General features: G+C 57.7%; 1 protein-coding gene across 1 annotated transcript; it reads right to left on the minus strand.

The window, feature by feature from the left end:
* Window positions 1–5,285: 5,285 nt before the first annotated feature.
* On the minus strand, window positions 5,286–6,713 carry IER5 (immediate early response 5). Its single transcript, XM_053950509.1, has one exon. The coding sequence runs from the start codon at window positions 6,597–6,599 to the stop codon at window positions 5,895–5,897; it is 705 nt and encodes a 234-aa protein (XP_053806484.1). The 5' UTR covers window positions 6,600–6,713; the 3' UTR covers window positions 5,286–5,894.
* Between the last annotated feature and the right edge of the window lie 5,736 nt (window positions 6,714–12,449).

Here is a 12,449-nt window from a genome sequence, read left to right on the forward strand (position 1 = left end):
TCAAAAACTTTACAAAATACATTATTACGCGATTCAAGTGTTTGGTCTTAATCCGACGAGCACCCTTTGTGCCATCCCTCCTGTGGGTCTGGGGTGGGGGCTGAGCTTCACGAGGTGCGGGAGGCCAAGGGAAAGCCGATCCCCGGCTGGAGTTCTCCTGCAAGCAATTTAAAGCAAGGTCTTTTCCTCCCGCTCTGCTCGCTGCCAGGAAAAGCAGCAGGAAAATATTTCCCTGGGAATTGTTTTTGTTCCTTCCTCTGTGTCTGTACGCATGAAGCTCTCCTCCGCCTTGGACATGCCTCAACCTGTCCCGAGGCTCAGATTAATCCCCTGCACCGCCAGGGACGACAGCTGAGGTCATACGCTGTCAGCAGAAGCGAGGAGGAGGAGGAGGAGGAGGAGGAGGAGGAGGAGACCTTCCCCCGAGGAAAACACATTCGTTCCCAACCAGAGCAGTGAGCATGAAAAAGGACAGCCCTGGCTGCTCCTCCTGAGCAGAAGGTCACCCTGCCACACACCGGAGCATCCCGCAGGACGGGGACACCTCACTGCTGGCAGTGCTGCAGAGCCTAAAGCCTGGCTTAAGTACAAGGCCGGTGTGAGTCGAGGTAGCTGCAGGCAGCAAATGCCAGGCAGGTCACAGCATGTCACTTTTGGGGCATGCAGCTGCCTGAAAACAGGTCAGGGACAATCGGTAGCTCTGCTTTTCTGCCAGCCTGGGAAAGGTCTGGCTGGCCTCCTTGGCTGTGGCTGCAGGAATGGGAAAAAGGATGAGGTGTCGCCCCTGGCTGCACCTGAGAAGAGACTGCGGGGCCACGAGAGCCAGCCCAGATGCCTGCAGGCAGCTCTCAGCACCCCACTGCTTCGGAGGGAAGAGAGGAGGGAGGGAGAGTGGGAAAACTGGGATAGAGGGAGAGGGCATCCACCTCAAAGCCGGTCCTTTGGTGTGCAAAGTGCTCAAATACCGCCTCAGAGCAACTGGGAGAAACTGGGAGAGCTCAGCTCCAGTAAATGATGCTCCTCAGCCCTGCCCAGGCAGTTTACCTCCCTCTCCTCCCCTTTTTCCCTCTGCCTCGCGTGAGTGCTTGGGAAATAAACGATGACTATTTGCCTGCAGCTCTAAGCCCTTCCCTCCCCCTCTCCCCAGGCTCCATCACCAATAAATCACCCCGCTGGGAGAGAGGGCCAGAGGAAACCAGAGGCACAAAACCTCGAACAGAGCCTTTTTTTTCCCCCTGCTCTCCCAAGCAGCTCTGCATTTCATTAGGCAGCCAGGCCAGCCCTCGCCCAGCTGGGGAGAAGGAGGGAGGGGAGGGAGGCCCCTCAGGGTTTGCATGTCGGGAGCAGAAATCACAACCAGAAGACCGAGAGAAGGGAGTTGTTTGTGTTTGTCGCTCGTCCCGGTGCTCGCCTGGCCCTGACCCTGCCTCCAGGAACCCGTGCTGCCCTGGAATAACTCTCTTCTGTTGGGTTTCCTCCTTGCCAAGGCAGCCCTGGGCACCTTCCAGCCAGCTTCTCCCCACTCCAGCCATCCCCTCACGGTGCCAACCCCTCTCTCTGCCCCTCTCCAGCCTCTCAAAGGATCCTCCTTGGAAGAAGCCCTGGAGTTTTCCATGAGCCTTAGCCCTGCCAGGAAGCTGCACCCCTTTCCCCCTCCCCCTGGGCTGGACCACCCTGCCCAGGAAAACACGGAGCCTCTCCCTGCTCCCCTGCAAGAGCCCCCCAACCCGCTGGGGACCGGGGAGGGGGGTCCCCCCACCCACCCTAAATATACATTGGCAGAGCATCACTGGCAAGCACAGTACATTGGAGACAGATGCAAGCCCCGCAGCAGCACGGGAGATCCGGGCGTGCCTCTCCTCAGCCTTTGGAACTATCCTCTAAGCACGCAGCACTATGCCACAGTACATCCCCACCCCTCCTTCCCCGCAAAAAAAACCCTGTCCTGGGGTTTAGCCTTTGGCAAAGCTTCCTGCCAGAGCTGCTCTAGTGTCCCCGGGCTGCCCAGGCAGGGAGAGACCCCAGGAGGTGCAGCCCCCAGGGATGATCCAGTACCCCTGGATAGGGAGAGACCCCAGGAGGTGCAGCCGCCAGGGATGATCCAGTCCCTCTGGGCAGGGAGAGACCCCAGGAGAAGCAGCCCCCGGGATGCTCCGGTACCCTCGGGCTCCCCGCGGCTCCCCAGGCAGGGAGAGGCCCCAGCAGGCACAGCTCCGCTGCTGGCCTGCCTCCCGCCCCCCTCCCAGCAGCCTGCCGGATTCCTGAGCACTGACACAGGATGCTGCAGCAGTGAGTGTGCAGGGCCTTCCTCCTCTTCCCATGCCCCAGGAGAGAAGGGAAGGCTGGGTTGCATCAGGCCAGGAAGGAGCGAGAGCAGCCGGAGTGAAACGCAGAGCTCCTGCGAACCCCTGGCTGCCCATCGGCTCCCAGCCCCGAAGGTTTCCAACAGCCCCTGCTGGCACCTGGCCCGGGCCAGACGCCTTTAAAGGTCGGGGTGATTCACACCTTTGACACCCCATTATTGGCGAGAGCCGGTTTTAAGTCATTCCCTCTCCCCAGAAGGTATCTCCGAGGAGAGGCGCAGCTCACCCGCCCGGAGCTGCAACCAGGGATTACTCCTGGATGATTACAGCAGGAGAAAAGTGAAAGGTTGCTGCCTGCCCTCCTTCCCAAGCATCATCCTGGCAGCCCAGCTGCCATAGCATCTATCCCACCCTCCGGCTCTGCTGAAGGATTTTCCCAGCGCTTCTCCTCTCCCACGGGACCTGACCCGAACTGGGGGAAGGGCAACAGCCGAGGCCAGCGCTTCCAGCAGCTCGTTACTATTCTAGGAAGGGTAGGATCCTGCCATCTTCCCATTAAGTCATCTCCTCCTCGACCCGGTGAGGCAGTTTCCACAGGAGTCATCCTCTGTCCCAAGTGATGGAAGTTTTTATTTTTATCTGGCTTATTTATGCACTTCTCTTCCCTCCTTCATCATTGGCCTGGGCAGTGAGTTTGGGTCATTAGCCTCAGCTCGAGCTCATTCCCTGTCCTTGCTCAGCTGTCCCCTCCATCAGCCTCATCTCAGTAGCTCTGTGAGCAGAAGGAAAAGTCCAGGGGTACAAGCAGCACAACAGAACAGATGAGTTAAGGTAAACAAACCCAGCTTAGATAAAAGTGATTATAGGAATTGGGAAAAAAAAAAAAAAAAAGGCACTGGGGGAGTAAAAAATAAAATGAAACAGAGCAGAAAATTTGATTCCAAAAGTAACACAGTGCCATTATTAGGGATCTTTTCAATTTGAGGCTGGTTTGGTCCAGACCCCTCAGCAGAGCTCACCAGCAGCTATCACATCTCTGTTATTTTTTTATTTTTTCTGTCCCCCTCAGCCACAGCAGCCAGAGGCTCCCTGGGGACATGCACGTCCCAGGGAGCAAACCCCACACGTTCAAACCCAGCCACGGGATCAAACGAGGCGTGTGTCAGCACAGCAGATGGAGCTGGGCCAGGTCTTTCAGGGACACGGCTCCGTGGCCACGAGCCGGGAAGGGAGAACTCGCTCACCTCAGGTAGCTCCACGGAAGGTCACATGAGCCCGAGGGAGCTGCGTGGGCATCTGTGGGCAGTCTCTGCCCTGTTGGCAGAGGCCAGCAGCAATTAAGGTGTTGCACAATTCTCCTCTGGAAGACAGAGTAGATATGAGCGCTGCTGGGTGCTCTGTGCCAGAGGGAGGCTGGGTCTTGTCTGTGTAGGGACACCAGGGCCACACAAACCAGCAGGACCAGGTGATCATCCAGGGGTTGGACGCCCAGAAAATTTTTAGACATGCCAAGATCAGGAATGTCCCCATCCCATTTTGGGATTTGGAAGCTGGGCAAAATCATTCACTTCCATGGAGATGCTGTTGGTGGACAAGGAGCAGGACTAAGAGCTGCTCTCCTTGGCCTGGGGAAGGAAACTGTGCTGGTGTAGGAGAGGAGGCTGTTTCCATCCTCCAGCCCAGCTTCTGACCCCAAGAGCAGGAAAGATGAGAGGGATAGTACTGTGTAGCCATCCTCCTTCTCCTCTCACTGGAGAGATCCTCCTCATCTCCCTTGAGACAGGAGTGAGAGTGTGGGGTTCTCCTGGAGAGCACCTTCCCATCACCTCCCAAAGGTCAGTGAGTGAAAAGAAATGTCTCATCACACCCCATTTCCTTGTGTCACCTACCAGACTGAAATTGTGCCACTATTAGGTACAATTACCTAGAAAATTAAGATGGTAGGACTTTTGCTTTTACTGAAGAATAAGGAACTATTAAATTGTACACCAAGTATTAGAGCTGCCTCAAAGCCACCCCAGACCAGGCAGTTTCTCCTCATCTCTCCCATCCCCCTGTTTTGGGATGACCCACCCCAACACCTCCAGTTTCTCACAGGTCCAAGGTGTTAAAAACCTCACGCTGGTCACTTCTTATGCCCATCCCCAAAACAAGTTCCCAAGGCTCAGCCAGATATCCCAGGCTGCACTTCACAGCACACAAACATCTTCGACTTGCCAGAAATGCAATCCCCAGTTGAAAAGTTCATTAATTAGGAGCAGAGAAGCCTCTAGTGAATCTTCCAGCAAGAACCAGGGAAAAAAAAAATCCCCCACAATTCAGTCTAATTACAACGCCTTGGGGCACTCCACTCACTGTGAAGCTGAGGCCAAACTTTTCTCCCCACCCCTAACAGCAGGAACTTTAACCCAGTTATAGTTTTACTGATAATGAAAGAGAAGGAAAAAAAAACCCTCCTGATATTTATCATTTGAACTATTCTGCAAGTAACAGCAAAGAAGAGGCACAGAAACACTTCTTGCAGAGCAGTAGCTGTGTTCTACTGGGTAAAAATCCTCTCACACAGCCCCAGTCCAGATCCCCGAGCACTGGAAGCCAGTGCTCAGCCCAGCTGTGCCACAGGCCTGGTCAGACTGCACCCAGCTGCTCCTCAGGGATTTAGCAACCGCTTTCCACCCACAGACAGTGACTCTGCATTAGGTACTTCCAGAGCAAGACCTCAAATGCCACGGCAGCTCCGGCCCCGAGAAGAGGCTGTAGCCAGAAGAGCAGTGGGAGCACCTGGAAGATCCTGGGAAGGACTCCAGGCACCCTGACATAAGCTCCCTTTCTTCCAGCTCCCAGAAGAGCTGGGCTCCAACCCACCCCCAAGCCTCTGGCGAGGCTGGGTGGATCCAGCCACAGACATGCAGAACCACACCCCGGCTGCTGCCTGCCCTCCTCCCCCTCGAGCCACTGGGGCACAAACAGGAACTAGGCTCATACACTTGAAAATATTTAATACGTGTTGTACACGTAGAAATTACATTTTATACAAAACATGATACATCACTGAAGGAGAACACTGTACAAAATTCCCTACGGGAGCCCCAAGCCTTTATACAACAAAGACCGGGAGTTACCAAGCCTAACAAACAGGCTCAAGGACTTTCCGTCAGAGCGTCTGTAAACTTCGTTCCTCTCAATAAACACTTTTAAAAAGCACCATGTAATAGTTCTGACCTAAACCTTTCCAAAATAGAGACTTTATTTAATAAACTTAATACTTTCCAAGCTTAAAATATCACCCGCCGGGGGCGCCCCCGGGGTCGGCGGCAGCCGAGGAGCCTCCCCCGGGCGCCGGGGAGGGCGGCGGCTCCGCCGGGAAGGGGAATTCCGGGAGGGCAGGGCCGGGGGCGCTCCCAGGGCGGGTGCCGGCAACCGGAACCCGGCGGGGATCGGGGAAGCGCTGCCGCTGCTGCCCCGCGGCCCCTCCCGTGCGGCGGCGCAGGGCGCCGGGTCTGGCCGGCGCCGGAGCCCCGCGGCGCTCGGTGGGTGGCACCTCCGGGCCCCCCGGGCCGCGGCGGGGAGCCAGTCTCTGCGGCCGGGACATCAGAAGGCCACGATGGCCGTGCTCCAGGGGTTGAGGGTCCGCAGCACCGGCTCGTCGCAGCAGATCTGTCCCGGCTCGGCCGCCGCCTCGGCGGGCGCCGTGCCCGCCGCCGCTTCGCCGCCGTCCAGAGGCGGTCGCCGCCGGCCCTTGGGCTCCTTGCTGAGCAGTCCCGAGAAGCTGGAGCCGAAGATGCTGATGAGGCTGGCCACGTTGCCCGTCTCCATGTCCTCCTGCTCGCCCGGTGGCGGTGGCGGCAGCGGCGGCGGCTCCTCCTCCTCGCGGCGGGGCTTCTTCACCGGGGAGCCCGCCTGGCCGCGCTCGCCGGCGCCCCGCTTGCGGGGGCAGTGCGGCGGCGGGGGGGCCCCGGCGCAGCCCCCGCGGCTCTCGCCGCAGCAACAGCGCCGCGGCCGGGGGCCCTGGCAGTCCCTCCCCGCCTCGTCCTGCGGGGGCGGCGGCGGCGGCTCCTCGGCCGCCCAGGCGGCGGTGCGGGGCGGCGGCGGCTCCTCCTCGGGGTGCGCGGCGGCCGCGGGGGGCGGCTCAGGCGGGCAGCCCGGCTCGCTCAGGTAGACCTGTCGGGCGCTGCGCAGCACCAGCGACACCAGGAGGTTCTTGTGCAGCTTCAGGCCGCCGCGCTGGCCCCGCGCGCTGTAGATCTTGCCCAGCGAGATGCTGACGATGCGATGCGCCTCCAGCTTGAACTCCATGGGGAAAGCAGGTGGGCGAAGGGGGGGGGAATTAAAAAAAAAAAAAAAAAAAAAAAGTTAAAACTCCGGGCCAAGCGGGGATCCGTGCCTCACCCCAGCTCCGCACGCCGCCCCTTCGCGCCGCAGACTGAGCGAGGCCACGCGCCCGCCCGTCTTTTATACCGCCCCCGCCTCAGCCAATCAGGGCGCGCCGCCGGCCGCTCCAACCGCCGGCTGGCCCCCGCGCGCGCGCTCCGGCCAATGGCGGCGCAGGACAGCGCGTTCGAAAGCTCGCCCCGCGGAGAGGGCTCTTAAAGCGGCAACGCCAGCGCGCCGCGCGGGGTGGGCCCCACCGCGGCAGCCCCGGCTCGCTGCACCCCACACGGGCAGCGCGGGGAATTTGGGCCAAAGCGATGGAAACGTGCCTTGTGGAGAAAGAACAAGCAAACAGCAAACTGAACAAAACAAATCAAACCCGGCGCAGCCTCCGTTTTGTCAGGTTGGGAATGTTTCCCGCAATTTCAGCCCCTTGTCTGGGATCTTGTCGTGCTGGAGAAGGAGCTGGTGGTGGTGATGGCTGGAGGGCGAAGCGTGTCTGTGAGGATTTCAGGGAAAACCTGCCCTGATGTGGAGCAGAAAGCCGTGCTTGCCCAGCTGCCAGGCGGAATTCTGCTCCAGGGGCCTGGCAGTGAAGCTCCCAGAAAGCCCAGGGCAGAGAGAAGATCCACAAAAAGGTTGGGATAAGGGCTACAGGGGAGGACAAATAGGGCATCTCCAAGCCGGTGGGGACCACGGCAAACTGGAGCATCTTGTTTGGGAGCTGGAACATCACTGGGCTGTAGCTGTGAAAGCTGGTGGCAGGATCAGCAGGGTGGCTGGGGGACACAGGAGACGACACAGGCACCCCCAGACACAGCTCCAGGCACCAGGGTGGCCTCCAAGAAAGCTTGGAGGGTGTTTCAGAGCTTGGAGAGCAGACCTTCCTCCTTCCACCAAGGACTAACCACCATTTGCAAGCAGAAAAGAAGTGAAAGGGCATAAAATTAAGGAAGTTCAACACGCTGCCCCAGAGTATCAGTTTCCACTCCCAGCTGACACATAACAACTTGCTTCCATCCCTTTTTTCCCAGGGGATGAATCCACAGACTCCCCTGAAGGAAAGCCACAGACTGTCATGATGTTTTGTTGGCAGGACCTGTCACCATGTCCTGGCCTTCTAGAAGGACAAAAGGGTGGCTGGTCACAGAGGTAACAAAAAAAAGGGTGAAGATGAGGCCACACCAACGCATAGTTGACATAGAAAGAGCCTTCTCAAAAAAAACCAAAAAAAAAAACCAAAAAAAAACAACCAAAAAAAACCAACAAACCTACACTCAGGACAAATGTATGTTTTCCTCCTGGTCAAACACAGATGGAAAACCTCAAAATGCCACTCTCTGGGTGTCAGACACAACAGCATGTCAGGCTGGGTGTTGACATCTCAAAACGCCCAGCTCTCCTCCACCAAACCTGCCATGCTCCATCTGAAGTGACCGGACCGGGGCACGCTCAGCCACACGGCCAAAACGGCCAAGCCCAGTTTCCCCCACAGACAAAAAGTCCCACAGGCAGAAAGTCCCACCTTAGCCCACAGCAGGGAGAGCCTGTCCTGGCCGCAGGGAGCGGGGCTGTCCCCTCCACACCCGGCGTGGGAGGCCAGAGGGACGCGAGCTCCAGCGGTGGGAACCGAGGCTTTCCCGACCTGCCAAACCTGCTCCCCGCACCTCGGAGGGCCAGCAACACCCTGTCCTAAGCCCTCGGGTCAGCCTAACCAGCCAGGGCAAGGCTAGGCTTGCATGCCTGGGACTGCAGTCACGGCTCTTCACCCACCACCAGTGTCCCCTTGGTGGCACAGGGCTGGCCGTGCCCCTGGACGATGCATCGCCAGCTCTGGGACTGCTGTTTGCCGGATCTGGGCACTTGCATCTTCAGCAGAGGGTCAGAAAGTCACATTTGATACATCTCTCAGCTAGGCATATCCCAACTCAGGGACAAAAAGCAGCAGTGCAAAGTCATCACAGCAGCTGGGAAAAGCCCAAGGCAGGTGGAGGAGGCAGAGCGTGGGAGCTCTGTGGGGTGAAGATGCCTGGATCCGAGCAGACTGACCTGTTCTGCCGCTCACCACCTCACCCTGATGGCACGAGGCACCACTTCGCTGCAGTCACTGCCTTCTGAACGCTACCCTGCCTGGGAACAGGCGGGCCAGCAGCCCCGCCCGGGTCCGGCCAGGGATTAGCAGGATGGGGATGGGGACTGAGTGATCCCTCATCCCTCTTAATGCTCAGACAGAGCACCAGCAGGGAGGAGCAGAGGTGCAGAACGTCGGGCAGCAGAGCTGGTATCCAGCACCACGAGTTTCACCCACCAACACCATGGCTGGTGTCGGGCACAACCATCAGCACGGGCACCAAAGCCCTGCCTCGACATCTGCCTGCTCTCCGTGTCCTCTGCAGAGATGGGGTGATGGCTTTTCCTTTTCCACAACAACATCTCATCTCAGAATCATGGTCCAGGACATTTGCCAAAGCAAAGGTGCATGCACACTGCATTGATATGTATATCATTATCTAAAGTGGGTTGCTCCAGCTCCACAGACACATTTAATTCTCATCCCTGGGAATGACCCAAAGACTAGTCTGGCTTTAGCTTCTGTGTCAAAGTGATCTTTTTCATTTGTTTTCTAGCAGGAACTACCTCGAATGGCAATCATCCTCGGGGGGACCCACGGAAGAGGCAGGCGGGAGAGGACGAGCAGCAGCGCGGGCAGAGGCAGCGCTGGCAGCCGGTTGAAGGCAGGCAGTATTTTGGTGGCAGCCCCGTCGTTCCCTCCCAGGCTGATGTCATGCTTTAGTAACTTTGAGGCCGAGTCACATGGCAGCTTCTGAGGTCAGCGCCTGGGGTGGCTTTGTCTGCCTTCCTTATGCCTGCCCTGAGGCTCCTGCCCGCGCCCGGAGCGGCCCCGCTGGCGGTGCCCCCATTGGGGCTGCCCTCCGAGCACGGCAATCTCCTGCTAGCCACGGGGCTAGCACAGCTGGGCACAGCTGGATGCACCCCCTGTCCTTCCATCTGCCCGCGGAAGGGACATCGCCCCCAGCCCTGCGGGGTGGTGGTACAGGAGAAAGAGGCGGAGGGAAAGGGTGTGACCGGCCGCTCTAATCTCCTCATGTGATCCAGCGGGGTTGGAAGGGGTTTGACGAACAATTAACAATCCTCCGGCTCAGCTGCTGTTTCCCGAAATAGCTCTGGCAGCAGGAGGAGGAGGAGGAAGGGGGCGGCCGGGCTGGCTGGCAGACAAAGGTGGCCTCTCCGCCAGCAGAGCTGCGGCCGGCACGGTGGCCAGGAGGCAGCCCCGGTGGCCCACCTGGAAAGGAAAACAATGCGACATAAAAGCAGCTCGAGGGAGGGAGGAAGCAGCTTGTGGTACGACTAATAATCGCAGAGGGCTGCGCACACACCAGCGGCTTTTTTGGAGGCGTTTCAATTGAGAGCAGAGGAGGTCGGCGCCGAGATGCTCGCTGGGGATTCGTGCGGTCGAATCTTGGCCGGGAGCGGCGGGGGATGCTGGGGCAGCCCCAGCTCCGGCAGCACCGCGGCTCTGCCGGCCCCCCGAGCCTGGCTGAGCCCCGTCCCGTCCCGGCCATCTGGCTCCCAGCACGGCCCCCCGCGGAATGAGGATGTGGTTAGCGAGATCCTGTTCCGACAGCGGTGCCTGACCCCTTCCTCAGCCCCCCGCCAGCTCCTCGCTGTCACCAAATGTGCGGCCCAGGCCCCAGGGGGAAGCCAGATGCAGTAAAGAGGCGGAAAACCCTCCAGCTAGGATGGACAGTGAAATTAGGGTCTCCTCGAAGCACACACTGAAGTCATCCACCACCGGCTGTCCCAGTGCCACTGCCGTGCATCGATGCCTCTCTCTTCTGTTCGGACCAGGATTCATGAGTTAGACCCTTCCTGAGAGGAGGATGGGAACAAATCCACCAAAAGCCCCTCACCACCAGCAGTGCTGAGGCAAAAGCCTTTCGCACCAACAGCTGCCTGGAGCAAAAACAGAACTTCAGGACAGCCAAAGCCCCAGGGAGATCCAGGCACGTCCCCCAGTGATTGCTGACGTAGATGAAACAGGACAGAGAAGACCATTTCCAAATGGGAATCTGTCCACAGCTTGAGTTCATTTCTGGATGGGAATAAACATCTGAATTGCAAGGCACACATGCGGGGCTCAGGAGGAAGAGGAGGAAGGTTGTCTGGGGTTGGGTTTTTTGCCCAGAAAAATCAATGATTCGTGTGGATGCGGTCTGGACCTGCCACAATCGGATATTGGTAACTAATCCCCCAGGGTTCCCAACTGCTCTGCTTTACCCTTGCTTGGAGATAAGGTCAGAAGAGCTGGGAAACATCCCAAAACACAGCCCAGAGAGCCAAACACTAATCGCTGATGAATGAAAGCCAAACACAAGCAAAACAAATACAAACAAATCAATACAAACCTAAACCCAGAGGAGAGGAAGCAGCTCCCTCAGCCTCTGAGAGCACTGAGACACCCGCCCCAAAACCACAGTGAGGTGTGAGCCTGCAGCACAGCCATGTACTAGAAAGCAAAGGGGTTTTCCAGTGTTAAAACCCCCTTCCCATGGCAGAGATCATAGTGCTACTATCCCAGGCAGGCAGGACTCTCTCCTAAACTTTTTTTTTTTTTTTTTTTTTTTTTAATTTTCACCACTGATCTGGGATTCCCCCCTGCACAAATGATTTAAAATTTTCCTTCCCTCCTTCTGAACTGCTGGCTTGGGATTTCCCTCTGCTCCCCTGGAGAACAGTGACCTGTCCCTCTGCCCATCAGATATCCTGCTGCTCCTCCAGCAGTCTCTCCAAACACAATGAGGGGGGAAAAAAAATCCCACTCCCAGCTATCAGCTTCTTCAGGCAGCTGTTTCCCTTGGAAAAAATGTGACCCCCTCATCTTTCAGTGGGTTATGGTACTGGTTTGGGTTTCCTGGGGAAAAAATGCATTTATTTGTCTGGGGTTTCCTATCAGACAACCCTTCTATTGTAGTCCACCTTCCTGTATGTTTTTTGCCCTCTCTGATACGCCTGCAATGGGTCCTGTGCCACTTCCAAAGGCTGCCTTGTGTCCAGGGCATAAAGAAACAGGCCAGCCCCGGCATGCAAAGCCCACGTTTTTCACTGGAGTGATTTGCTCCCCAGCAAACTCCGAGCTAAAGCAGGCAGCAGCCTCGGTGACTGGGGCTAAACATCTCCAATTAATCACAGGAACTCCGCAGCCCGGCAATCCGCAGGGTACTTTGTCTACCCAAAGGAGGCTCTGCCTAATTATTTTTCCCCCCTCTCCCTGTATCTCAATGTCACCTTCCTCGTAGCCGTGGGGCAAATGACAGCCGCATTCCCAGAGTGCAGATGTGTCCTCGGTGCCACTGCTTCCCGCTTAGGCGGGATGGCGAGGTGGCACAGGGATGCTCCCGAGCCATGGAGCTGCCTGCTCTGCTTCCCGCTTCCTTCCAGGTCCCCCAGGGGGACCGGGGACCTTGGGACCTGCCAGAAAATCACACCACAGAATAGCAGCCACTGCTGAGAGCAGCAAGGGCAGAGCAGATTCTCTGCAAGGGCAAAGCAGATCCTCTCTGTGTCAAATCCCTCCCTCCAAGGGAAACCGCGAAATGAAACATCTGTGCCTGGCAGCAGACGTTGACTGCCTCAGCTCCTGCTGATCTCTGCCCCGTCCCTCTCTTCCTTCAGCCACCTTGTCCTTCTCATGGTTTGTGGGGAGTCCGGAGCCCACAGAGATCATCCATGGACACAGGGATTACGAGGAAGTTG

Source organism: Vidua chalybeata, chromosome 9, assembly GCF_026979565.1.
Source record: "Vidua chalybeata isolate OUT-0048 chromosome 9, bVidCha1 merged haplotype, whole genome shotgun sequence".
Lineage (NCBI taxonomy): Eukaryota > Metazoa > Chordata > Aves > Passeriformes > Viduidae > Vidua > Vidua chalybeata.

What these genes read in the sequence shown, in the direction of transcription:
- IER5 (XM_053950509.1), bottom strand. Translation starts at nt 6,599, where the DNA reads ATGGAGTTCAAGCTGGAGGCGCATCGCATCGTCAGCATCTCGCTGGGC.